The sequence below is a fragment of the Candoia aspera genome, chromosome 10 (assembly GCF_035149785.1).
Source record: "Candoia aspera isolate rCanAsp1 chromosome 10, rCanAsp1.hap2, whole genome shotgun sequence".
Lineage (NCBI taxonomy): Eukaryota > Metazoa > Chordata > Lepidosauria > Squamata > Boidae > Candoia > Candoia aspera.
The window spans coordinates 8,027,544-8,053,844 of NC_086162.1; the positions used below are offsets into that span (position 1 = coordinate 8,027,544).

Sequence of the window (26,301 nt, forward strand, 5' to 3'; positions counted from 1 at the left end):
CAGCATTTAATTCAGTCCTTCCTTTTTCTCATTTTCCTAACTATTCCAAAATAAAAACCAAATGCATGACAAAACAACATGCAGTTTTCCAAACCATAGCCAAGTGGTTACTCATTCTTGTCACAGGAAAAGCCCAAAGTGTTCCCATATTTATACTGAGAAGCACCATTTACCCACCACTGCCCAGTTAGCACCGGAATGAGTATAACTGTTCCCTGATCAGCAAAGGCAAAATATATGTGGCTGGGGATGATCGGCTTTGTTTGTCCAATACCACCGAGGGGCCCCAGATTGGTGACAGATCCGTGTACGGTCAGAGAATTTAATTAAGTATTAGGGAAACACTCACCATATAAGTAGGAAGGGAACCCTAGCTGCCCCAAATCAGGCAGAATCTGGTAGCACCCTTCCAGATTAACAAATCTGATTTAGAGACATAAGCTTTTGTGAGCTACCAGACTGCTGATTCTGCTATAGTTTTAGTAGCCTTCAGCAGTTGGCCTTCCTTGTCTGGGCTGGAAGCTAAGCAGGGTTGGATTTGGTCGGTATAGGATGGGAGACTACCAGGGAGTATCAGGACTATAGGCTAGCCCACTGTTTCTCAACCTCGGCAACTTTAAGATGTGTGGACTTCAATTTAGCCAGCCTGTTGACTGGGGAATTCTGGCAGTTGAAGTCCACACGTCTTAAAGTTGCCAAGATTGAGGAGCACTTGGCTAGATTAAGAGGTAAAAATAACAGCTGAAGAAGGCAATGGCTAACCACCTCTATGTTGTTGCTAGGAAAATCAGCATGGAAGTGTCTGTGAAACCTACAGCTCCATATCTGGGCTGCTAAGATCCAGATGCTTTTGAATTGCTAGGTTGGCAGGAGCTGGGGCGAGTGTGGGAGCTCACTCCGTCATGTGGCGCTCGGGTCTTGAACCGCCGAACTTGCAACCTCCTAGCAATTCAAAAGCATGCAAATGCAAGTAGATAAATAGGCACCGCTTTGGCAGGAAGACTGCGGAAGTGTCGCGGACAATGCTGGCTCTTTGGCCATGAAATGGAGATGAGCACCGCCCCCTAGTGTTGGACACGACTAAACGGGAACCTTTACCTTTAAGATCCAGATGACCACTAGATGGCTGCAGGGATCTCTTCTTTGTTGCCACCTATTGGTCACCTGGGTTTTTGCAGCCGTGGTCTGGACACCAGGAGTCAAGCTTGACTCAAAGGAGACCTTACCTTCTTATAGAATAAATGGGGATTTTAACACATATGGAGATTATGGAATGGTGGGGGGGAACCCTTGATGCTCTCCAGGTATTTTACACTGCCTGCTGTTCAGCCAGTGTGGCCAATGATTGGAAATGATAAAGTTGTCAAACAAACAGGACCGCATATCCTTCAGAGGGAAAGATGAACCTATGGCCATGGACTCCTAACTTTGCATGGTCAACATGGTTATCAGGGATGGCTTCAGGCAGAGTCCCTCACTTGTCGACTTCTGCAACCTCAGTATGCTACCCACTCACTCCACTTATATCACTTGCATAGCTGCCTCCCACGTTTCTTAGCAGGTAGCCATACCTGTGCACACTTTCCTTATCATTCTGTGTCGCAAACTGTTGCTCCCAGGGGAAAGATCCCCGGCAGGTACTGTGGAGAAGACCCATATCCCCCCAAATCCCAGATAGGGCACCTTGAACAGCTACTCTCCTTTATCACCTCTAATTCACAGTGATGGGTTTGGAATAGCCAATAAAGATGTTGTTGCATCTGTGTTGAATATTGGAGGGGTATTTCTGAAGTATGCCTCCCTCCAGTCCCATTATTGGGCATTTTAACAACTTTGTCATTCTGCCTGTCTTCTGAAAGTTCTTCAGAGCGTCTGAGAGTACAGATGGTCAGGGTGGAGCCCAAGCAGCCTACTGGGAGGGGAAAAAAGACCTTCAAAGGACAGGGTGGGCAACCTGATCATGGGCACATATGACCTGACTCATCATGGCAGAATTTCTGAGCATGTGTTCTCTTTTGTTGCATGAATAGCAGAAGGCAGATTTGAGGAAAGAGGGCTTTAATGTAGAAAGTGGGCTTGGAACCCTAACCCAACCAGTATGTTAATGGTGAGAGCCACTGGGGGTTATAATTCAGACCACATGGAGAGCCAGTTTGGTCATTCATTCACTTCCTTTCCACCCTGAAGATAATATTTTGATATCTGCCTGCACTGGAGTTCAGTAACTGGACAGGAAGGCTGTGCCAACGATGGTCATGGTGAAACACAGATGCGTATCTTCTGAAGATCCTACAGCAGTGAAATACCCTATCGGGGTCAGGAGGAGACTAGGAAATGGGACATTACCTGTACATTTTATGATTATCTGTGAGGGCTTGTATTTCATGCATGCCAGTGGAAACCATTAACAATTGAAAGGCAGGAATGAAGCACACAGAGGAGAAATGGATTTTTTCTGGAGGAGGCTGCCCCAAATTCAGCACCAAGCCATCGTAAGTGAGGAACAGGGCTGCTAGAGCAGAGGACAACAGCAACAAAATGTCTGCAGTAGGATTGAAAGGGTCAGAGCCAACTCCTCTAGCAAAGGATGGGTGCCTGAAAGGGACATTAAGACTGGCCATCCCATTTCTAAATCACCCAATTTATATATTTTTAAGTATACTATATGTACCCTAAGAGAGGCTTTCTACAGCAAGGAGAAGCAGGCTCTCCTGGTGTATCGTTATTTTGGGGATTAATTAAATTTATTTTTTTTAAGTTTTGGCTTGTTTTCCATCCAAATATTAAGGAATATTGAAAGTAAATAATTGTCTCCCTGTTATTATATCTGTAGTAAATTTGAAGAAATTGGCATTTTCCTACACATTGCATCGGCTGTTTTGAACTTTCAGTTTTCTCCTTCTACTTTCCCCTGGAAACTGTCTGCCTATCTCACTTTTGCTTGTGTAAACGCATTCCGGAATTCTTTCATATCTTCGACTTTCGCTAGTTAAGCTCCTAGGGGGCATCTGCTGAGATTCTGGAGGAAGATTGGATAGCTGAACTGAAGAAATTAAAGGGAGAGATTGAGTTACAAGTCATAAGGGAAATTGATCTTCTGATGGAATGCCTTGGTAAAGAAGGGGTTACTATGTATGGGAGGTTTCCTGAAGAGAAGTTGGAGCTTTTGAGGGGGGCAGTTGGGCTGTTTGATTTCTTTAAGAAAAAAGCTTTGTGTGTATTGTGGGGCTATGTAAATGCTTTGGTTTATTTTGAGGTGGGATAAAGGTTTAAGAATAGTTATCTGGATTGCTTTTAGGGTTTGGCTGTTTTCATTTATCTTTAACAATTTGGATTAAAATTATTAAGGTATAAAAAATAATGTCTGGTTTTTGGTCTGATACGATTAAGATTATTAAAATTGCTGTACTATCAAGTATAATGGTAGACAATTTATATGTTTTTTTAGTTTGATCTTCATTATAGTAGACAGGAATGCATAGAATAGTAGTAGGAAATAAATAAATAAATGTTATCTTTGGGGGAGACGATTTGTGTGTGTTTGTGTGTGTGTGTGTGTATTCTTTTTTCTTTTAATATAGGGGGGGGAGCAACTATACTTAGTGCTTTTTATAATGTGCCAATGGTATGATTTATAGAAATAATGTGATCTTGGTCTAATATAGAGTAAGGGATTGATTATGGATTTGTTGTATATCCTTGCTATTAAAACCCTGAAGTCACTTCTTTTTGTAACTTAAAAAAAAATTCTCGCGTTTTCACACTTCTTTAGTTCTCTCTTTTTTTTTGCACTGTCGTTTTTTGTTTTTCTGTAGCTTTTATCTCTATCTGAAACTTAATAAAATTCTTATTAAAAAAAGAGATTAAGTTATCTATGCCAGTGTTTCTTAAGCTCAGCAACTTTAAGAAGCATGGACTTTAACTCCCAGAATTCCCCAGCCAGCATGGGAGACCTCTGGGAGTAGAAGTCCACACATCTTAAAATTGCTGAGCTTGAGAAACACTGATCTATATTGTTCAACAGCATAGACAAAGCCCACCACTTAATAGTCATATTCTAGGATGATGAATTTGGAAAACAACAAAAAAGCAATTAGCAAAGCAATTTAGCCATTGGGTACTGTTCACCACTGTGAATCAGAAGCCTTTCTTGGCCTACTGAAACACACAGGGAGATCTGCCAAAAGATAAGATGTCTTTCCTGCTCATTCCTGTCTGGGGATTTCATGTAAGAGGAATCTTTCAATGTGCTTAATTCCAGAGGCAGATGTTCCCAAATGTACCCACCAGACAGGTTCCTGGGTGTCTAATGCTTTGTTCTCTGGAAGCCGGGGAGCCCAAGGGTGATTCAGGGAAAAGGCATGGTTGGTCATGGACAAGTTAGAGTTCAAAAAGGGGTTCAGCCACCTAGAACAGAGACAAGTACTGCCATGTTACCTGTTCTTTGTAGGGTTGCCAGGATTACTCATCTGCCCTGTTCCCGTGCCTTTCAAAAATGAAGCAACAAGCCAAAAATGAGCAGGTGGACACTTTCTTGGCACCTTCCTGGTGCCTGCTGTCAAAAGAACAGAAGCAAGGGCTATTAAAAAGAAAAGTTGGCCACCATCACTTGACTTTTTGAAGTTCTGAAAGCCATTCCTCAGCCATTCTGGGAGTTGAAGTCCACACATCTTCAAGCTGCCAACGTTGAGAAACACTGATTGAGATCCTGCTAAAGTCAGAGGGCAAAAGCGTGGGAGACACAGCCACCTTATGCCCACGAGAACCATCAGCTCTTCAGCTGTGCATGGAAGATCACCTTCATGTTCCTTTCCAACCCTACAATTCTGTGATTCAACAGACGAGACCCAAGCTCAGTTATCAAAGCCCGGACCTGCAAACTGGCTAAGTTGTACTTATTGTCCCTCCTGCCACCTCTTTGTCCCCACCTGCAGGGCTTCTATCCTTTCCATTTTTCTCAAAACGAGCCATTTCAACCGAGCGAAAAGGTTTGCACAGTGCTGTAAAGCCTGTCTGACCGAAGCATCTGCCTTTGGCTAGATTCATACGCTGTGCTAAACCATGAAACATGGCTTACAGACTGCAGAGCTTGCGTTCCCCCAACACGCTAAACTGTCTTATACGCCACCTGACATTGCTCATAGCTGGTCTTCTGCCCTTGCAAGGGAGCCCTGGGCTATTACAATGAAAGCCAGGAAGGGGATGGGAGACCAATGCCTACTTATATCAGCAAAGCAGCTGGTTACTAAATCTGGCCTCCATTCAGAGGACATGGCAGTGCTGCTGAATTTCACTCTGGCCCACTTGAAATAGACCCACTGACCTTCCTTCCTTGCTCAGACCACTGTCTTAAAATGCTGCAATTAAAGGCGCTACCCCTTTACCATGTGCTTCTGGAATGGACTGGCCTCTTTTAGCGGAATTGGGTTTCATTCTGACCTGCGGCTCTGCCCACAACATTTTCCCTGCGCTGAGTCAGGGTGGGAGACAGGGCTGGACAGAGTTTCATAGACAAGCTTTGCTCCAAGTGAAGACAGTAGAGAAGTCTAAGCGCTTGGCAAGATCAGGGTAAGCTGCCATTTCAGAGTGCCGCCTCCATTCTGCCTGGCGCTTGCTGTAAAATAGGCAGACATTCAACAGGAGCACATAGGCAGTGCTCTGGCTTATTGATACTGTAGGAAGTTGCTTTAGAACAATGTTTCTCGACCTCGACAATTTTAAGATGTGTGGACTTCAACTCTCAGAATTCCCCAGCCGGCCTGAGGTCGACACAGCTTAAAGTTGCTGAGGTTGAGAAACACTGCTATAGACTAATCTTTCCCCATCCTGGAATCCTTCAGTCCCAATCTTCTCCATATGTGGAAGCACAAGTGGCTGAGGAAGGCTATCTTAGACCTTCTAGATCAGTATTGGACACCCCAGCCTTGACTAAACTGTGGGCTTCCAGATGTTTTGGGTCCTTGGCTTCCAGAGCTCCCCAATTACAGGGGTTAAAAAGTAATACACCTGGAGTGGGCCAGGTTGGGAAGTCTGATCTCTACCTGGCAGATGGGTTCAATAGATTGAATGCTTATTCGAGAAACACACTTGGGCAATATTTCTCAACCTTGGCAACTTTAAGATGTGTGGACTTCGACTCCCCAAATTCTTGGCTGGCTGGGGAATTCTGGGAGCTGAAATCCATACATCTCAAAGTTGCCAAGGTTGAGAAACACTGCACTTGGGACTTGCAATAAAACAGTGCAATGTGGGAGGATGGGGTTCAGGATTCCAGCTCATCCTACCTGCTCTGGTCCCCCGATTGCTGATTCCTCCTAAGGCCATCTTTTTGTGGCCCCTGAGCCATTATTGAGATCTTCCCAGCTTATATTTGGAAGTTCTTCTCAAGACCACTACCTCCAAACAATGAGATTCCTCCTATCTCTTCCCTAAGCCCTTTTGGGTTAGATAAGCAATAGCATTCACAGCCTGATCATCAGCTGTAGAGAACCGTTGCATCGCATCTCATTGCATTTTAAAATGAGGTCAGATACTTTCATAGAGCCGCCTAATCACCAGGCTGAGTTGCATGAGAATCCTCCCTACCACACTGCTGCCAAAACAGGAGGAATCTCATGGGACAGACCCCCCCCCCCATTTTAAGCATCAACTTTCAGGGCTGACTTGGCCTGACCCCCGACGATGGAAAAGACAGCAAAGCAGCTCGCATCTCTTGTGATGCTCCAGGGTCTGATCATAATTAAGTCATAGATTTTTCCATAAGCCCAAGCAGATCAGCTGCTTCTGAGACTGGGGTGGGCAATAACTCATTCTGCAGAAGAGCCACCAATTGATTTTTCCAGTCATTATATACATCTGCTGGCTGGCTCCGTTGCAACTTACCACTCTTGATGCATCATCAGCCAGAGTCTACCTGAACCTGAAGCTGTGGCTTTGGCACGTCTCCTTCCTTCTTTGATCTCCATCAAGCCCCAAAAGAAGCTGGATGCAACATTGGAGGCAATAAGGATGCTGTTCAAAGCTGATGCCAGCAGTATGTTAACCTGTCGCCCTCTGGATGAAAGGTGTGTAGCGTTTGCAATTCAATCCCTAAAAGGTTCTTCAGAGTGCATGGGGGCAAAGATAGCACCTGCCTGCAGCTCTTTAAAGCAGCTGGGTCTATGCCAATGCTTCAAAGCCTGCAGGTTTGTGCCTTGCCATGCTCCAAAGCTCCTTTTTGGAATCAAATCTGAAGCCCTGAACGGTGCTACTTCAGTTGTGTTGGAACTTCAAGTCCCAGAATTCTCATTCCCACCCATCTAGAGAATGTTGGGTTGATCATGGCTGATCTAGACACAGATCTAAAAAATTGGCCTTAAATTAAGCCATAATATGGATAGTTTGTTGTTGACAGTGCATGGTGGTGTGTAAACCATGCTTTATGGCTCAGCATGTGTGAACTCAGCTATTGTGCCTTATTTAACAAATTAGATCAAGTACATCATGCTTTGCCACTTATGTAAATCCAGAATTTTTCATCCTACCCTCAAAGCCATTGTACAACAGAGTAAATGAACGACAATACTGAATAACCATGAAGGCCTTGGAAAAGATTCAAGTGCCGTGAGGTGTCTATACCTACAAAGATCAGAATTGTGCAAGCCATGGCATTCCCTGTGACACTCTATGGAAGCGAAAGTTGGACTTTAAAGAAGCCGGATGGGAAGAGTATTGATGCCTTTGACCTTTGATGTTGGAGAAGACTCCTGAGAATACCGTGGACAGCCAAGAAAACAAACCAAGAGATCATTGAACAAATCAACCCAGAGTTCTCATTTGAGGCACAAATGACCAGGCTCAAATTATCCTACTTTGGACACATTATATGAAGACCCAGCTCTGTGGAGAAGGCTCTGATGCTGAGAAACAGGGAAGGAAAGAGAAGAAGAGGATGGCCAGCCGCAAGGTGGAGGGACTCAGTTACAGCAACGATGGGTGCACCGTTGGAATTGCTGAAAGACCACATTAGGGATAGATTGTCATGGAGAAAATCTATGTGGTCACTAAGAGTTGACAATGACTTGATGGCACAGAATCCATCAATCAATCAATCAATCAATCAAGTTTCTACTAGTTTCAACTCTACTCTGAATCCAGAGCACAGCTAGATAGGCAGGAATGTCACCAGGATCTGCTCTATGGCATCCCTTTTGCATACCTCAGACAGAATTGCCTCCACCCTCTCCTGTGATAACAAAGGAATGAGCAGCATCTGCCACTATCCTTGATCTTTTAGTTGCACAGCCATGTGAGAACACCTCCAAAGGTCTGCTCATCTCTGTAGAATCTTTCTTGCCTCTATCTAACAACACTCATTTTTCTGACTGTCATCTTAATTCTTGGTTCATCTGTCTTCTGTTGTGTAACATCCTCCTCCTCTTTCCCTGCCAGAGGGAGATTCCGTTTCATTCCATCCTGGATGCTCCCTGACGCTCATGTACCTGAGGTAAGATTCAGCATCCACCGTTTTGGAACAGCACATCTCTTACCTTCACTCTGAATCACAAGGAAACCACCACACCCCCACCCCTTTGCTGGGGTGCCACGCCCTGTTTCAGAGGCAGTTTTACCAAAAGTGAAGTTTCCCCAAAAGACTCTTTGGTGGGCTGTGGAGCTCAGCTAGTCCAACCCCGAAAGCAAAAAATGAAAAAGTGAAGCATGGAAAGATGAGCAAGAAAACACAATCCTTATCTGCAAAACAAAATGGTCTCCACTGTTGTTCTTTTAGCTTGCAGAGGGGCAGCTTTCCTCCAGATGGTACAACTTTCCCATGGAAAGACCTCCCCATTCCAAATCTGGTGGGACTTAGGTCTCAGTTGGGTTTATATCACTGCTTTAGGGTAAGTTGTGGTGTCTCAATCACATTTATCTACAAGAAGCAACTAACCAGCTTGTTGGTAAGAAATCAGTAACTGTGGAGTCCTTGGTGCTCTCTGAGCTTGGTTGTTTGCTTGCAGACGTTTCATTATGCAACTAGGTAACATCATCCATGCCACGGATGATGTTACCTAGTTGGGTAATGAAACATCTGCAGGAAAACAACCAAGCTCAGAGAGCACCAAGGACTCCACAGTTCAACCCTGAGCTACAGAGATTCTCTTCTATTGAAATGAGTAACTGCTAACCCTTTGTCTGAATCTGAACGTGAACCAGAGGAGTGGACGCTTGAGCAAATAGCTATTACCACTGGCAATGGACTGTCTTATAATACAGAATGGGACCCTACTATTCCAGGTAAAAGAATAGCTCCCCACTGTTATGAGCTAAGAAGAGTTGAACCTAGTTAATACTTGGATGGAAGACCACCAGAAATCCCAGAGCTGTGAACTAGACTGGGAAGACAAAACAACTCCCTGAAAGGAGGCACTGGCAAATTGTTTGCCAGGAAAACCACCCGGATGAGTCACAAGGAGTCAAGCTTGACTCAAAGGAGATGTTACTTTATCATCCACCATTTAAACTTATGAGCAGCGGTAAGATGGATGGAGGAACAAGGTCCCACCTGCTGGCCATGCAGCCACACTGCAAGGATACTTCATAGTGGAAGAAAACTTGACTGGGGGCAGTCGCTGTAAATTTCCATCTTCTCCAGAAGTTCTGGATAGAAGTATTAATGCAAGGGTACCACTGCCAAGAGGAGTGCTCTGGAAGTAATGAAGAGGCAAGACAGGGGCCAGCATGTGCTTTGATGTTATGATCAATGCCACAATAACAATATACAACATTTCTGGAATGATGGTCTTTGAGGGAAGAGGAAGAGCTCTTAATTTATTGGTGCATCTGTAGTTTCAGAGACAATACTGAGAAGCCCCCTGTCCTTGGAGAACTGATCTCAACCCAAGTAGGGTGTTCGGGGCTGGACTGGTTCTCTGAGGTGACACTTTCCAATTGAGCTGGGAAACCAACCTGACATTTTCTGACCATCAAGAAGGCAACAGATTGGGAAGGATGGGTTGGATGGAACCAATAACTTGACTTGATTTTTAGCAAAGACAGAAAGATCAACACATGTGAGCATAACTTCACCCCAAACATCCACCTTTATGGTGGGAGCTGTTAAGATGCTAACCTTGGAAGACCCAGGTTCAGGTCTGCATTCAGTCATGGTTGAGCTTGCCTAATAGGCTGAACAACCACTAGGTTGCCGTATTTTAGCTTAGTGTGCTAGGCAATCTCATTCTGCGTGGTTACTCAGTGGGTTGTGTATCCCTCTTCCCTAGAAAACTGGCCTGAGTAAACCATATTTAAGTTAACTATGGGTGTGCTGTATGTATGCAGCCACTGGGTGACTTAGTTGATCTAGACTTAACCTATGTCTAGAAGCCGTTGTTGAGGATAAAATGAGAGGATCTGGTCCAAGCCATGATGTCACATGCTTCACATCATGTGGAAATAATCCACATAATTTGCTGATGTCATGGCACATGTGAGATCATTTGTCCCCCCAGTGTCTTCCTGCAGACACCAAAGCTCTCCATGGATGCTGAGCTTCCAGAAGGAAAATCGGATATTAATGTAACACATCAGTCATTTTACACCATTTTGACTGTCCTGGCTTCCCCCAACAATACTGGGGACTGTAATTGGGCAAGGCTGCTACACATTCTCCATCAGAGGTCAGCACCTCTTTATCCCACTTCAGAATCAAGTAGTTTCCCCATGGAGGAAAAGATGTCATCTCCACCCCTTTGGCTCCATCCCTCCAGATGTCATGAGTGCCACAAAACCAACACCGGCTTTGAAGCACCTTGCTCTGCACAAAACCTGCATCTTCCTGAATTGTAGCCAAAACTGGAAAAGCCACAAAGACCTTGTGAAAACTGAAAATGGTGTTTATTACTATTTGGTAAGCAATCTGTGATTCTCCTGGCAATCTTTTCTTTACAGGGCAGCCTCTCCCTCACCCATCGTCCAGCACAATCCAGTCACTGGAGTCAGCAGAAACTAGGCTGCCACGCCCTCAGAGGAAGAGTTGTATCTTCTCAGAAACCTCACATTAGCTCTACTACAAGCTTTTACTTAGTGCAAAACTTCCGTTCAGCAAGCTTCTTGGTTGTTTTCCCTGAGCAATCCTGGTCTGTTTGGGAGACTAGCATTGGCTCGTGCTACGAGAACTCCCAAAGACATCAAAACTGGCTTGGAGGACATTTGAAGGAAGGCGTACTTCTTGGAAGGGTTGCTGGCCACCAACGAAGACGGTGAAAGTGCCAGGCTCCAGCAGCCACTGTCCAACCCAGATGGCTCTCTGGCTGAAAGATACCAGGAAGGTCACCTTGGCAGTTTGTCCCTGGTGTATCGGCAACCTGCGGAAGCCAGCTAGCTGCCAGCGGGGCATGGGCACAGATGCCTGTCCCCAGCGGAGGTAGAGCTGCACCACCTGCAAAGGGGGAAAAAATGTCAGAAGTACAGAGAAAGTCATCAAGAGAAGAAGACATCAGGAGATTCTTTGCACATACAAAGCACATTCCTATTTTTGATCCTTCTCAAGGATGGAGAGATCTTTTATAAACAACAATACCCATTTATCCAGAATCAAGGACACTGAATCTATGTGAGTGACCCCCGTATCCTTCAACTACCCATCTGAAAATCATTAATCATTTTTCTCTTTGCCTGCTTGACAGGTTCCTTGAGGATCAGAGGCAAACATCTGTATGATCCTATTTGGAAGTGCACAATGAACTAAAGGGGTCAATTTCTTTCTCTCCTCCACTTTCTGGCAAACCAGGGGATTCTACAAAACTTGCCAGTGGTGGAATTGAGGGAACTACATGGCTTCTAAGATCCAGAGAACAGATACTTGCATGTTAATCCCTGCCTGACTTCTGTCCTCTCTCAGACAATAGGCTATTGGGAATATTCTGTGCTTCAAGCAAAAACCACTACTCTAAGGAGAGCTGAAATATGTAACTCACCTGGAGTTGGACGAGTATTCTTTATTTGGCTTATCTGATCCTTTGTTTGGCTTGTCTAACCTGCTCGACCTCCAACCTGATCCCTAAAAAATCTATTTCAGCAAAACCAAAATTGGGTTTCAGCTCTTTGTTTAATGCTGTGCTCCATGGGAGCTATGAACAAAGAACCAGGGACTGAAAAATCAACTGGAAGCTCAGCATCCATGGAGAGCTTTCGTGTCTGCAGGAAGTTCATAACCCCTGTGAGATTTCACTAAGACTTACTCGTATCTTAAGTACCTCTATACCATCATAAACGGGCTTTATAAATACATACAAATATCCTTAGGATGCTAATCTTTGCAGCCAACTGCACAGAATTTGTCCATCACCACAGACATCTCTAACTATTGCTGCTCTTGACCTTGGTCCTCCATCCTCACCACCTTTGGACCCTACCTGAGTTTTCACCTGTCCCAAGCAACAGCCCTCACCCTCTTCGTCCCAACCTCTTTGCCCCCACCAGTCTTTGCATGCAGGCAAGCAACGGAACTGCCTCACCTCTTCACCATCTCTGGACCCAACGTTCTCCACCACCACAGAGATGCTAAGATTGCCACAAATGGGCACGCGGTCAGCACTCACTACTAGATCACTGTACCGGAAGGTAGTATATGAGAGCCCGTAGCCAAAGGGATACAATGGAGCCTCTTTCCCATAGTAGCGGTATGTCCTGCCAATCATTGTGTAGTTCTCCATTGGTGGTACCTGCAGTTGAGGACATGAGTAGCTGAAGGAGATGGAAAGATCTGGGGCTACAGCAAGCAGGATCTAGAAGCCCCTTGAGGGAACGTCCCCACCCAGCCTTTATCGGTTAACCACCCTCAAATAAGCTCTCTAAATTGTCCCAGTGTCAGTTGATCTTTCTGTAGCTAAGGTTTAATTACTGACTTGTTCTCCTCTGCTTTTATTTTAAATGGTGTAACAGCATTATTTTGCTATAAACTTTAAAAACAATCCTTTCTGTTCAAGGGGTAGTTAATGGACTGTAGCTAATCCCCCAGCTGAGACCAACAAAAAACTAATTCAATGGGTTGAATCTGCATAAACTTTTAATTAAAATGGCCAGCGGCCTCTGTGGAATGTGACAAGCTTCAAAGGAAATACTGCGACAGAATCTGGCTGTGGGAAAGGATACTGCTGAATAGCACACCGGACTCTGATGTTATATGATGCGCTTCTGCTCTATATTTAGGAAAGTCAAGTCTCCTTCAAGTCAAACCCAACTCTGGAGAACTTCACAGAGACATCTATGTAGTTTCCCTGGCAACAATATAGAAGTGTTTTACTGCCTTCTTTCAGGATGATGTATGAGTTTCCAGTCTAGTCTACAAGCCCGAGATTCTCTGGTGATCCCCCATCCAAGCAGCAATCCCATCCGAGCCCGCTAAGCTTTCTGAGATCAGCCAAGATGGTCAAGGGATCTGCTTCAGCTTTGTCTATCTTGAGAAAGTCCAGCACATTTATAGCAGTGCTGGGGGTTCTTGGAAGAAAGACTTTTGAGCATGACCATGCAATCATGCAAAATTGCTCTGGTACACGGTCATTCCAAGAAATGCTAGGTTTCTGGTTTTGGATGGCCCTCACATTATTGACTTTCAAGGAGAAGATAAAAACATTTTTTTTTCTGCCAGGTTTTCTGCCTATCAGACCTGGGGGCAGTGGCTGCTAGTTTTAGACATTATATTTGTATTGTTTTATAGGTTTTTATTTATATATGCAGGTGGTTTTTCTGATTTTTACTGTGCTGATTTCTAATTGGGAGATGCCTAGAGTCTTATGACTGGAGTGGCATATCAGTGCAGTAAAATAAATAAATAAAGGTCCTGCACTTAGATACGAGTGTATGCCGAATAAAAATACTAAACACTTTTTGATTATGTACCATCAAGCACTTTTCTGTCTATTTCTGATGTCTGGAGGTGAACGCAACTCCGGATAAGCAGCAGCCAAGAAGCAAAAGGAAAATATTGGCTGATTTGGGGATTCTGTGTGGTTTGTCAAAGAGCATAATTTTTTTTATCTATCTATCTATCTATCTATCTATCTATCTATCTATCTATCTATCTATCTATCTATCTATCTATCAATCATCTTCTGCCCCACTGCAGTCAAACAACTCTCGGGCTGTTTACAGAGTTAATAAAAAACAAAAATTAAAGCACTGACAATCAGATTGTAACAGTGACAGCTTAAAAACCCCAATCAAAAACCATCAAGGATAAAAACAAAAGATCCACAACAACAACAAAATCATGAATAAGGGAAAGGAATATTTAGGAAAGAGGACAAGCCCCAAGAGATCAGGAACGCCAATGACTAGGAGGAGAGAATGGAATGAAGGATCTTGGACAGGATCGCTCCTCCCTGTGACGTTTTATTGCAGCTGACATATGTGCTGAGCAGCATCAAGAACAGATGTCTGCCCTCTTTTGCTTCTCCAGGGCTAAGGAGAGGGAGAAAGAGCATGCTAGACTGAGCCACAGAATCCTAGGCCGGGACATTCAGCTCAACCTCCCATTCAGTGCAGGAACCCAAATTAAAGCATCCCAGACTGATGGCTCGCCAGCTTCTGTCTGCAGATATCCAATGGGGTTCCACCAGCAATCTAGGGAATCATTTCCCTGCTTGAACTGTGTATACTGTGAGTTAGTTTCCAGGCCTTGGTCATCTTCATTCAACCAGAACCAGCCTTACGTCATAAAACATTTTATGACATAAAAATTATCATAGAACATTGTATGATATAATACAAAACTTCATAAAACATCTCCTGTGCTCAACTCCTGATGTTTGACTGGACCATACAGTTCAGTGTTGGCTACTTTCAAGGCAGATCCATCTCTGAACGTCTCCCTGAATTTTTAAGAACTTTTCCGGTGAGGGCAGGACATTAGAATGTTGAAGGCACTGAGGAATCTGGTAAGGAACTTTCTCTGAAGCGATGGCCCAACAGGTCACAGGTTGTCTAGTAAGAAAGTTAACGCACGGGGCCTCCACTACCATCCTAGTGCAGGAGGAACAAGATTTTAATGACTTCCTGAATATCATCAGGGTGGGCAGAAATGGGGAAAAGGATGTGGATTCCCTCAGAGGAACCGATGGATAAGGCACACCCTTCTGAGATCTGGCATGAATCTTCTCACATTTTTCTAAAATTATGCTATAGTCTGTTTTCTTAAGGGAGGGAAGATTCAGTTCTTTCTTCTACTTCAAGTGCTGCAGTCCAGAGACAAGGCACCGTTCCCCACCCCTAGCCATACCTGATGCATCCCTGCTGGCCATGTAGCTGGAAGCCTACCAGCGGGATTTGCCCCTTCAGCGCCCACCAACATCTTGGCAACAGCCAGCCCTGTGGCCTCAGCAGGAAAGAAACAGGCCACGATTGCCCCCACGCCATCCTCTTCCTTGGCCCAGCTCACATCCAGTGGGCCAGCGTTGAACAGGAGCAGAACCACAGGACGGCCAGCAGCTGAAATTAAACCCCCACAACTCATTAGTAGACAAGTTGCAATCAATGCAGGCACCCCAGCATCCTTCAAAGGTGATGTTCTCCAGATGTGCTGGACTACTACACCCCTCATCCCCAACCAACACACAGAGGGAGAGCTGAAGATTGCTGACTATGGGAATGGCCAACCACCAGTGAGTTCCAGATGCCTTTCTGCAGCAGAGGGCACGCTGCTCATGAAGAAGATCCACAGGTGGGAGTAGCAGGTAGTTTCCTCTGAATACAGGGACTTACAGGTGAGCAACCCAGACTCCAGAGGATGCCCCCGGCCTTGCCTTTCCGACCCTGAAGTCCCTCTGTTCCCAAGATCATGCAGCTAATATCTGGCAGCAAACCCCCAATGTTTATGATGCAACATTTTGCCTGTTTTGAACAAAGAAGGTATAAAACAGGAATCCTGCAACTATTTTTCCAAAGCAACCATTTTTATTTATCAACAACATTAACAACATTAAAAGGTTTATAATGCTGGTTGAGTGATGCTCAAGTCCTAGTATAACTACAGGGGCATGTTATGCAGTTTTCTTAGCAGTGGCAGGGATGTAGCCTTCTGGGGGAATTTTTCAACTTCCCAGGCTACCTTACTGCCCTAGAATTTCCCCGGGGTCTCCCACCCAAGAACTAACCTGGTCTGATCCTGCTTAGCTCTTCAAGATCATCCAAGCTTCACTGGGTGCTACCACCCAGTTGGGCAATAATTAACTAGACCATAAAATGTGGCCCAAGGAGGCAAAAATGGTGGCCCCCATCTCTTCAACTGATGTCACTAGGCCTCCCCAGGCTTCCTGTAGTCCCCCACTGGGGAAAGAGACAGACCAACTCACCCCAGGCCACAGCCTCCTGCAGAAGTTCCAGCTGATGTCTGGGCAAGGACAAGTTCTTGCGGTCCCAGGCTTCTGTCTCCATATCGGTTCCTGAGTGGAAGGAACCAGGGAGTGTATGAAGAAGACCCTTTGGCTCCTCCTACCTTCCAGGGCTGCCCAACTTCTATGGGAAGGAAGTTTTTCTAGTAAGAGGGGGCACACTTTCTCTCTGTGCCCTGCTGGGGAAGAATGAGCAGTGGTGGTGCTGTGAGGCCCTCAGAATGGGGCGTACTCAATACAGGTAGTCCTCACTTAACAACCATTTGTTTAGTGATGGTTTGGACTTACGACGGTGCTGAAAAAAAACAACCTACAACCAGTCCTCACACTTACACCGTTGCAGCATTCCCGCAGTCACGTGATCACGATTTGGGTGCTTGGCAACCGGTTCGCATTTATGACTGTCGCAGTGTCCCGTGGTCACATGATCGCCATTTTCAATCTTCCTGGCCAACTTCTGGCAGGCAAAATCAATGGAGAACTTCGTGATTCACTTAACGATGTGTAGTTCACTTAATGCCTGTGGTGATTCACTTAATGACCACCACAAAAAAGGTTGTAAAACCAGGGTTGGATTTGCTTAATGACCGCTTCACTTAGCAATTAAAATTCCAGTCCCAATTGTGGTTGTTAAGTGAGGACTACTTGTATTTCCCAAGCCATTTTTTAAAAATGGGTGGATTAAGTGTCTTCTTCCTTTCCTCTCTTAGAAGAAGGAGGTTAAGGATCAATGACCTGGCTGTCATTGACTTCTCTCCCCACTGCCTTTCAAGCAGTTATAGAGCTTTTAAACATCAGGAAACTAATTTCACCCCTTAAATCTGCCATCACTCCAATGCCAAAGAGGTCCAGCCCTCTCTTCCTCAGAATTGCAAAGGGAACGCTGAGGACTGCTAGCAGCTCACCATGCAGTTTGTCTTCCCCCTCTTCTACAGACCCAGCAAGGTCCAGAATCCCCTTTTGGACCCAGTAGACCACTGCCCTCTTCTCCCCATCCTGCTGCCTTCCAGATGCAACTCATCCCCAGCCATGGGGGATTTGCAACCCTATGCATCTGGAAGCACCAGGTTGGAGAAGGCTGATGTGTCAGCCCTCTTGAAGGAACAAATGACAGATCTGCAACAGGCAGTAGAAGGCTTAACCGAATTTGCCAGCGGCTCATTCAATGGCTGGGTACGGGAGTCATAGTCCCAAAGCATCTGCAGATGTTGCACTGGAAACTGTAACGGCCTATGAGAATAACCTTGGGAGACAGGAGGAAGAGCCGCAGCCAGGGCAAAGGCCAGACAACAGGTATCTCAGCCCACAGAAGGGATGGGGTGGACAAAGCATCTCAGAAGGCACCCTCCTAGTCCTCTGGAAAGTAAAGGCAAGGGAGGGGAGAAGGGCTTTCAGACTTGCAAAACTCTGTTACTACAATCTTACAGTTCCTGTCTGGACTACCTTGAAGGGCTGACAGAAACCTCGCACTGCCTTTATAGGCACATCTCTTACCTGTCCCAAGGCACACAACCACAACGTCTGCTCCTTCAATGGCAGCCTTCACATCTTTGGGGTAGTACTGGTTACATCTCGGGTGCTCACATCCAAGGGCACAGGTAACGTTTGCCGAGATAGCTGCCAAGCCCCTCCTGTACCAGTCAGAGACAAGAACAGCTCCTAGCTTCTCAAGGGCAAAAGTCCAAAGCATCGGAAGGATCTCATCTTCACCTTCAGAATCTTGGCTTGTGGGTCAATCAACCCTTGGGAGGTCCTTCATAAGCCCCACCATATTTTAGGCATATTTGGAGTCCTGGGCAAGCAACCAAGAGCAGGCGGCTTCTGGGGCATCCGAAGGTAGTGGCTGAACTGCAGTTAGCCTCCTAGGTGAGTGTAACGGGCAGAAGGAATGACCCCGAGGCACAGGAGGAAGAACCGCAGCCAAGACAAGGGACAGATAAGAGGAATCTGAGTCCGGGGCAGAACTGTAACCTGAGTAGGCATCTCAGATGAGACCCTCCCCAGTTCTCACGGAGATAAAGGGAGGGAGGGGGAAAGCTCATTAAGACTTGCAAGATTCTGTTGTGGTAACCTTATAATAAAAGTAGTATTAGCATTCATAACTTTGGTTTCCTAGTCTGGTCTACCATGGAGGGTGGACAGTAGGTTACAAAAGCAGACCTGCTCAGATTTTTCCAACCAGGAAATCCGAAGACTGTGAGTGTAACTCAACGCAACCAATTAACACAAATGTGTTAGCATACATGAGACTGCTCTATTTTAAAGGGCTGTCACTGGCTCAGCATTTCTACATGGTCCTCAACTAGAGCAGTGTTTCTCAGCCTCAGCAACTTTAAGATGTGTGGTCTTCAACTCCCAGAATTCCCCAGCCAGCATGGGTGGACTTCAACTTCCAGAATCCTGGGAATTGAATTTCCACCTTAAAGTTGCTGAGATTGAGAAACGCTGATCTAGAGAATTACAAGTAGCATTTCTTGTTTCTTCCTGACCTTTCCCACAATCAGCAAAAAGAGCACCCCTCTATAGATCAGGAAGGTCACCACATCTTCCCCAAACTGCATGCGCACCCGAACTCTAATTCTGCAGCAACCAGGTTGCTTCAAAATTATAGAGGCATGGTTTCTTGTCTTTCTGAAGTGGGGGGGAAACACAGGGCCACAACTAGAGTCTGTGACACCTGGGGCAAACATGGATTCCACGCCCATTTTGGCACCCCCCAGCGCGGCGTCCAGGGCACATGCCCCACTTGCCCCCACCCCCAGTTGCTGCCCTGGGAAAACACACAAAGTCCTTAAAATTGCCTTATTGCAGTTCAAAGAACAGAGGAAAATGTCTCCCCCAGCCATACAAACCAGGGAAAAAATTATCTCAATCTTATCCCTGTGCAAGACATGACTTTGCTCACTCTGCACTCCTACCTCGCCCGTAAACCCCCAGTCCTACATCATTCACACCAACTGCAGAAAAGCTGAGGGGAACTCTAGATCAGAGCTCAGATCTAACAGCACCAGCCCCAATCTCACTGGAGTGGTCACGCAATAATGTGGTTGGGGAGCAGAGAGGATTGTTGTCCTACCTGGGTGTATAAATGTATTGGGGTTCCGGGATTGGAGCGTAGTCCCCAAAGAGAAGATTAGCGTTGTCTGCAAAGGGCCCGACAACCTGCCAGGAAGAACAAGGGAAAGTAGAGAAGATGCTGGCTTTCAGAGGAAGATGAGATGAGTGGCCATCAAGGTTTCTGGGACTGACTGCTTTTCTTCCATTTTATTAGTGAATTTAACAATCAAACTAAAAACAACTGTATTTTGTTTTAGGTTGTTTTTTTTTAGTCAGCATTACTTATGCCGGTTACCACCTAGTGGCACAGGGCCATTGCTTCTCGTGGTCTCTGCTCTTCCCCAGCAGAGTGACCTCGTTGCAGATCCCTTCAAACAATGTCACCTAGAGGGACCTAAAAAGCAGGGCTTCTCTGTCATAGCACCCACCCTTTGGAACAGCATCCCCAAGACTTGGATGGCCCCGACCCTGTTTGCCCTCTGCAGGACCTTGAAAACCTGCTTTTCTCCCAAGCATTAGATGAGCCCCTCCTGAACTGAAATTATTTCAGTGGGAACCTGTGCGGTTGGTTTGGTTGTTCGATACTGGGTGCTTGGTTCGTTTGTATGTTTTTAGCCATAGATAAACCATCCAGAATCACCACTCTGTAGTTGGGCAGCCGCATAAATCTTATAAAAAACAAACAAACAAACAAACAAACAATTCTTCTCCCCCCCATTTGATTGTGTTGACACTGTTGTACTGCTTTAATGCACTTTTTAAGCTTCAGTTCATTTTTATGCTCTTTTCACCATTTGGCTTTAGTGACACCATAGGTGAGGTTTCTTTTCTAAATGGTGCAGTGTTTTATATAATAATAATACAGTTATATTGTTATTTAGTGTGTATATAATACCACAGACACCTAAACTTTTAAAAAGAAATGTTAATTGTGCTGTTCTTGAAGTTTAATAAAGTAACTGTTTATTACTAATACATACAGGCACGGATATATATATATAGAGAGAGAATCTATCATATATATAGATTTATACGGTATCAACACTGATATATATACACACACAAATACACACACACACACACACGCATCATCATCATCACTGTTGCATTGTTTTTAGCTTGTTTTATTTTTCAGCGATTTGTTTTTTAAACACCCCCAACCATATATCTATCTCAATCTCGATCTACACACACACACACACACACACACACACACACACGCTCGCTTCTTTTTCTTTGGGGCTGTATCACCAACCTTAATTTTTTTATTAGAAACCCAATCTCTAACAAAGCACCCCAGAAGCACAACAGGGACTCAACCTGTTGAACCCCAGAACTGAGGTCACAAATCATTTCATGCCAATCTCTACTCCTGGTTTCCCCCCCCCCCCAAGACTCTTCTTCAGCAGCCTAATTTAAGAGACCTTCTGCAGGTGACGGCACCCAGCCAACCTTGGCTGACCTTGAAAGGCCAAATAGGGTTGGATCGGCTTAGTGTTGAGTTGGAATACTCCACTAGGAGACTTCAGAGCTTGCCTGAAAGTCGGAAAAAAACAGCAGGGACGTTGACTTGAGGGATCATCCTTCCTCTAATTTCAGATGATTTTTTTTTTTAGTTGTTGACTTAGGAGCCAAATGGTGTTACTGATCTATTGTGAAACCTCTGGAGGTCAAATTGGAGAATCTGGGCAACTTTCTGCTCATCCATGTTGCCAGATGTCTCAAACTCCCCATTAATATGTCCCAGGAGAGAATGCCCATTGTTGTCCCAAACCTATCAGGAGCAAGCTGACTTTCCAAGTGCCCCTTGATGAACACTTACTGCAATGGTCTTGCGCAATACATATTCTGCCTTAAAAGGCAGCATTCCGTTCCGGTTTTTCAGCAAAACAAAGCTCTGGAGGGCGGCTTTGAGAGCCAGACTGCGGTGGGCCTCAGACTGTATATCCTCAGGTCCCAGTGCGTTATAGGGGTTCATGGCTGGTGGGTCAAATTCTCCCAGGCGCAGACGAGTGCGGAAAAGTGGGCGGACACGTTCCCGGACCAGCTGTAGGAAGTAGGGAGAAGCAGAGTCTTCAGTAGAGAAGCTACTTTTCTACCAGCACTTACATATCTTCAAATGTCTCCACATTTTCCTATCTTTCATAATATCCCATCAAGGTAGACAAGTTCATTTACCTGCTTTGTTTTTTTGCCACTGATGTGTATTTTGCAATCATTCGCTCCATTTTTCCTATCATGCATAACTTTTGATATTCCCTGTTGCATCGTACAATCTATCTAACATTCACTGCAAATCATGCCAGTTCTTAGCCAACAACATGGCATCATCTGAATTAAAAGTGAACTTACATTCATACACCCAGTCAGCAAATATTACCACAAGCATTCCTTTTCATCTTATCCACTGCCTTTTCCACCACACCGTTCCACAAAACCTCCACCACACATTTCGGTGACACAGCTTCCACATTTTCTTTCCTTAATTCCACTTCCCCTTCATTCTGCTGGGAGACTGAGCTGTCTTCTAATACTTTTCATTAGGGACCTGGACTTTCTCTTCCTCCAGAAAAGTACTTTTTCTTTTCACTCCCATTTCTTTTACTTTTCTTCTCTGTTCATTCTCCCCCAAGATCCACTTTTAACAGTACTGAATGAATGTCTGCCCCACATACAAAACCTACCATCCTTCCATCCTTCACCAAGCTTTCAGCTTTTCATCATAATCAAATCAGTCATATGTTTAGGCTAATACTCATCCCTTTGCCATGTGTACCATGAATAAACTTATCTTAAATGATGTATTCAAAATAGATGATTTTTTTTAGCAGATGCTCAACGAGTCTTGGGTTTCCAAATGGCCCCATGACTTTTCTTTGCTGTCTTATCTTGTTTTCACCGATCCATCCATGTCACCGAGCTGAGTAATGTTTTCCTTTAGATCACACCCCTTCATAACACTGCACAGTTCCCCCCTTAAACTAATCTGGTTCTTCCATTAGCATCATTCACTGGAGGGTAACATGCAACTGCTGCCAATCTTGAATAAATTGAATTGAATATATTGAATGAATGAATGAATGAATGAATGAATGAATCTATAGTTTCCTACTTTCATGGGCTCCACAACAACCAAAATGACACCAATTCATACTTTTTAAGAAATATGTCGTTCAGAATTAAACCCATACTTTCACCTCCCTGCAGGTATTCATCAACTTCACCAACTAAATCACATTTGGTGTGTGTGTGTGTGTGTGTGTTATACACTTTATTAAAAGTTTTAAAGAGAAAATTAAAACTAACAAAAACTAATACAGAATAAAGAAAACAAAGAGCGGAAAAGAAAGAGAAAAAGACAAAGACAAAAGCGCAGAAAGAAAAGATAAAGAGAAATAGAAAGAAGCCGCCTCTGATTTCCTTTGCAGCAAATATAAGCTTGATTACAAAATTCTCTCTTACACTATGGTTACAAAAAAAAAAAGGCTCACTTTTTTCTAATGTCTAATTTTTTTTTCTAATAATCACAAGTCACAAGTGCATTTTTTTCTGCTTCATGCAAAGAAGTCTATAAGGGGTTTCTAGTCAGTCATAAATGTAGATGTTGTCATTTCTTTAATCAAGGAAGCCAATTTAGCCATCTCGGCAAATTCCAGCATCTTCACCAACCGTTCCTCTGTTGTGGGCAGCACTGAGGCTTTCCACTTTTGGACATATAATAATCTCGCTGCAGCTGTCATATATAAAAACTCCACAAACTAAATCAGATCACCTTCCTTCGGACCTATTAATACTACAGGCCATCCTCAACTTATGACCACAATTGGGAACGGAACTTCTGTCGTTAAGCGAGGTGGTTGTTCAGTGAAGATGACTCCAGCGCTTTCCATGACACTCAAACAGCTCATTTTTTTTTCTAACATTGAATGAAAACTTCCCTGCTTTGTTAATATGAACCATCATTGCAGAACCTCACTTGTGAAGCAAGAGAAATTCTTAGCCTTTCTTCTTCAAGGAGATGCTCCTTAAGAGTCCTGTCCTTGTTGCCGAACTACAACTCCCAGGATTCCCATTTAGTGTAACTAATTCTGAAGGAAGCTGGAAGTTGAAGTCCAGCGACATTTGGAAGACCCTTGGATTTCCTACCCTTCTTCACCCATTTGGAAAACAGACAACTTCACATTCTGACATGTCTGCTGTGGAACTGGGTGGTCACGCGTGCCCCATCCCACGGTTCTTTCAGTGGGCCTCCTTTCTTCCACCACAATGGGATGGACCACTTACTTCCACAGAAATATTGCCCTTGGCGAGCGCTTCTGATATGTGCATGAAAACATTCTTCCTCATCCCGTAGGAAAGCTCCAGGTTACACCCCGCAGTCACAGCCGCTGCAGGGAGGAAGGAGGAGAACAGGACTGTTAGTCCAAAACGTCACTGAAGCATTGGCTTCAACTCATGCTTATCTGCAAGGCATGGGTCTGGCTATCTGTTTCTGAAGACAGTCTGGGAGCGGTGTGCAAACCTTGGCAAGTGGAGACAGCGCTGGTAAAAATCCTCATCTGAAATTTGGGGAAGCTGTTGTGAGTCGGGGCCAACAACATTTTCAGGCAGCAGCACCATTATGCTATCTTGCATGGTAGCCTTTGTGTTGGGAAGCTGCTCAGAAGGCTTGGCATTTTTGCACACCATCTATGGAAGAATGCCACGATGATGATCCTCTGATGATTTCAGACACTTGTCTTTAAACCTTAATGTTGGGGTGCTCCTGCTTTAAAGGATGTGGCAGTTGGTGTGTTGTCAACCTCCATGTAATTGACATGAGTTGCAGGAGCACCCCAACATTAAGGTTTAAAGACAAGTGTCTGAAATCATCACTTCCAGCATGGACCTGAGAAGGTCCTGTGTTGCAATACTCACCAACTGCAGTCTCCAGGAAACTGTGGGTGAAGTGATGTCCAACCATGATCAGCTCCACAGCACCTTCGTCGCTCACCACATAACCCTGGAAGCCCCATTCATTACGTAGGATGTCTGCCAGCAGCTTTTTGTTAGCACAGGCCGGGACTCCATTAATTCTGCCAGATGAACCAAAGGGTGGTTAGCAGACTTACAAGCATGACCTCTTGGGGTCACTGCTTCCTGTCTCCCTGCGCTAACAAGCCATAACAGCAGTGAGCGCAAACAGATGTTCAGGCCAGTTGGCGAGAAGACTACAGTCATCCTTCCCCAACATTTCTGAGCTGCATCAGATTCCAAGTTCCAAGGTCAGCTTAAAGACTATACTAAGGTCATCTCTAATGATATTTTATCTCAAGAGCTTCGTGGAATCCTAGATTTGAAAAGAGCGACTGAATCCAACTCCCTGCTCAGTCCAGGAGTGCAGATCAAAGCATCCCACACAGATGGCTATCTGGCCTCTATCTGAACACATCCTGCAGCAGCAACTTGGGGAGTGGGTTCCACTGCTGAATGGCTCTTACCATTAAATTTTACAATCCTGAAGTGGAACTTGCCTTCCTATAAACAAAGCTTGCATCCTGGCCTTTGGGATGATCCAGAACACAACCTTCAGTGTAGCACCCCTTCAGGTACCGCATGCTACCTTTTCTCAAGGCTAAGCCTTTACACTTCCCTCCAACTCCCTTCAGGGGACTGGAAACCGAGTTCCTTTAGATGTGTTCCCTGCTTTCCTTTAACCTATTCTACAGGTAGTCCTCGACTTACGGACGTTCGTTTAGCGACTGTTTGAAGTTACGACAGGATGCTGGGAAAAGTGACTTAAGACTGGTTCTCGCACTTATGACCGCCGCAGTGTTCCCCCCAGTCATGTGATCAAAATTCAGGTGTTTGGTGACCGGCATGTATTTTATGATGGTTGCAGCATCCTGGGGTCATGTGACCGCCATCTGCAACCTTCCCAGCTGGCTTCCGACAAGCAAAATCAATGGGGAAACCAGGTGATTCACTTAACAACTGCCATAAAAATGTCATAAAATTGGGTGCGGTCACATGATGCCTTGCTTAACGACCACACCGCGTTAACGATGAATTTTCCAGTCCCTATTGCTGTCGTAAGTCAAGGACGGCCTGTAGTTTGTCCGCATCCTGCCTGAAATGTGATGCACAGAAGTGGACACAATTTGGAAGGAGCCGGGCCAACACAGAATAGAGAGTGCAGCCAGCCATTACTTCCTGAAGTATAGAAGCTTCATCTCAGTGTTATTAGCAACTGGGCAGAGCTACTAATAGGATTTTGCAACCAAATCCTGTTTAATGTACCTGGCATTAGATGCCATTTCAAAACTTAATGCTGCTCCTCTTCTAAATTCAATGGCAATAAAAAACAACAATTTACTTGATCTTTCCAGAATTAGACAGTTTCCCCTAAATGCTTATTTTCCCACTAAAGATGGGATGTATCATTGTATAAGCTCTTTCCAGTGAAACAGAACTCAGTTCATTCTTCCAGACTTTCAACTCTTTCAAGCAACGATTGCTCTGCGTTTGTGGCTAAGAAAATGTCCTATATAAAACTGCTTTGTCCAAAATAGTCATTTTACCCCCTAGGATGGATGATGGTCTTCAGTGACTGATTTCCTTTTCTCACCCTTAATTATTGTTTTTTTAGAAAGCAAAATCCTACTAGGAATAAGTATGCTACTGCTGTTTTGCCATTAGATGCGTTCACATTCCACTAAGCCACAGCTTGCTTGCTTATGGTTTCTGTCAGCTTGCAGAAGTTCACAAACCAACCGAACAGACATTCTGTTCTTTTGTAACTGGTTTTGACGTAGAACCTGAGAATAAGAAAGATGGTTTCCCAAAAGAAGACTTTTCCCATAGGAGAAAAAGAAAGGTGGCTGCTGAGCTGGCCAAA

At 44.7% G+C, this 26,301-nt stretch overlaps 1 protein-coding gene and 1 long non-coding RNA gene across 2 annotated transcripts in view; both read right to left on the minus strand.

The window, feature by feature from the left end:
* LOC134503360 (uncharacterized) overlaps nucleotides 1-26,301 on the minus strand; it is a 209,110-nt gene that overhangs the window by 78,843 nt on the left and 103,966 nt on the right. The window lies entirely within an intron of this gene.
* The window catches only part of LOC134503354 (xylan 1,4-beta-xylosidase-like), a 34,919-nt gene continuing 19,478 nt past the window's right edge, over nucleotides 10,861-26,301 (minus strand). The window contains exons 6-14 of the mRNA XM_063312140.1: nucleotides 24,342-24,499; nucleotides 23,709-23,812; nucleotides 21,247-21,471; nucleotides 19,444-19,529; nucleotides 17,862-17,998; nucleotides 16,329-16,418; nucleotides 15,257-15,465; nucleotides 12,495-12,701; nucleotides 10,861-11,416 (exon numbers count right to left, since the gene is read on the minus strand). Coding sequence (XP_063168210.1) covers nucleotides 11,129-11,416; nucleotides 12,495-12,701; nucleotides 15,257-15,465; nucleotides 16,329-16,418; nucleotides 17,862-17,998; nucleotides 19,444-19,529; nucleotides 21,247-21,471; nucleotides 23,709-23,812; nucleotides 24,342-24,499 — 1,504 coding nt within the window. The 3' untranslated portion in view covers nucleotides 10,861-11,128. The remainder of the gene's footprint in view (nucleotides 11,417-12,494; nucleotides 12,702-15,256; nucleotides 15,466-16,328; nucleotides 16,419-17,861; nucleotides 17,999-19,443; nucleotides 19,530-21,246; nucleotides 21,472-23,708; nucleotides 23,813-24,341; nucleotides 24,500-26,301) is intronic.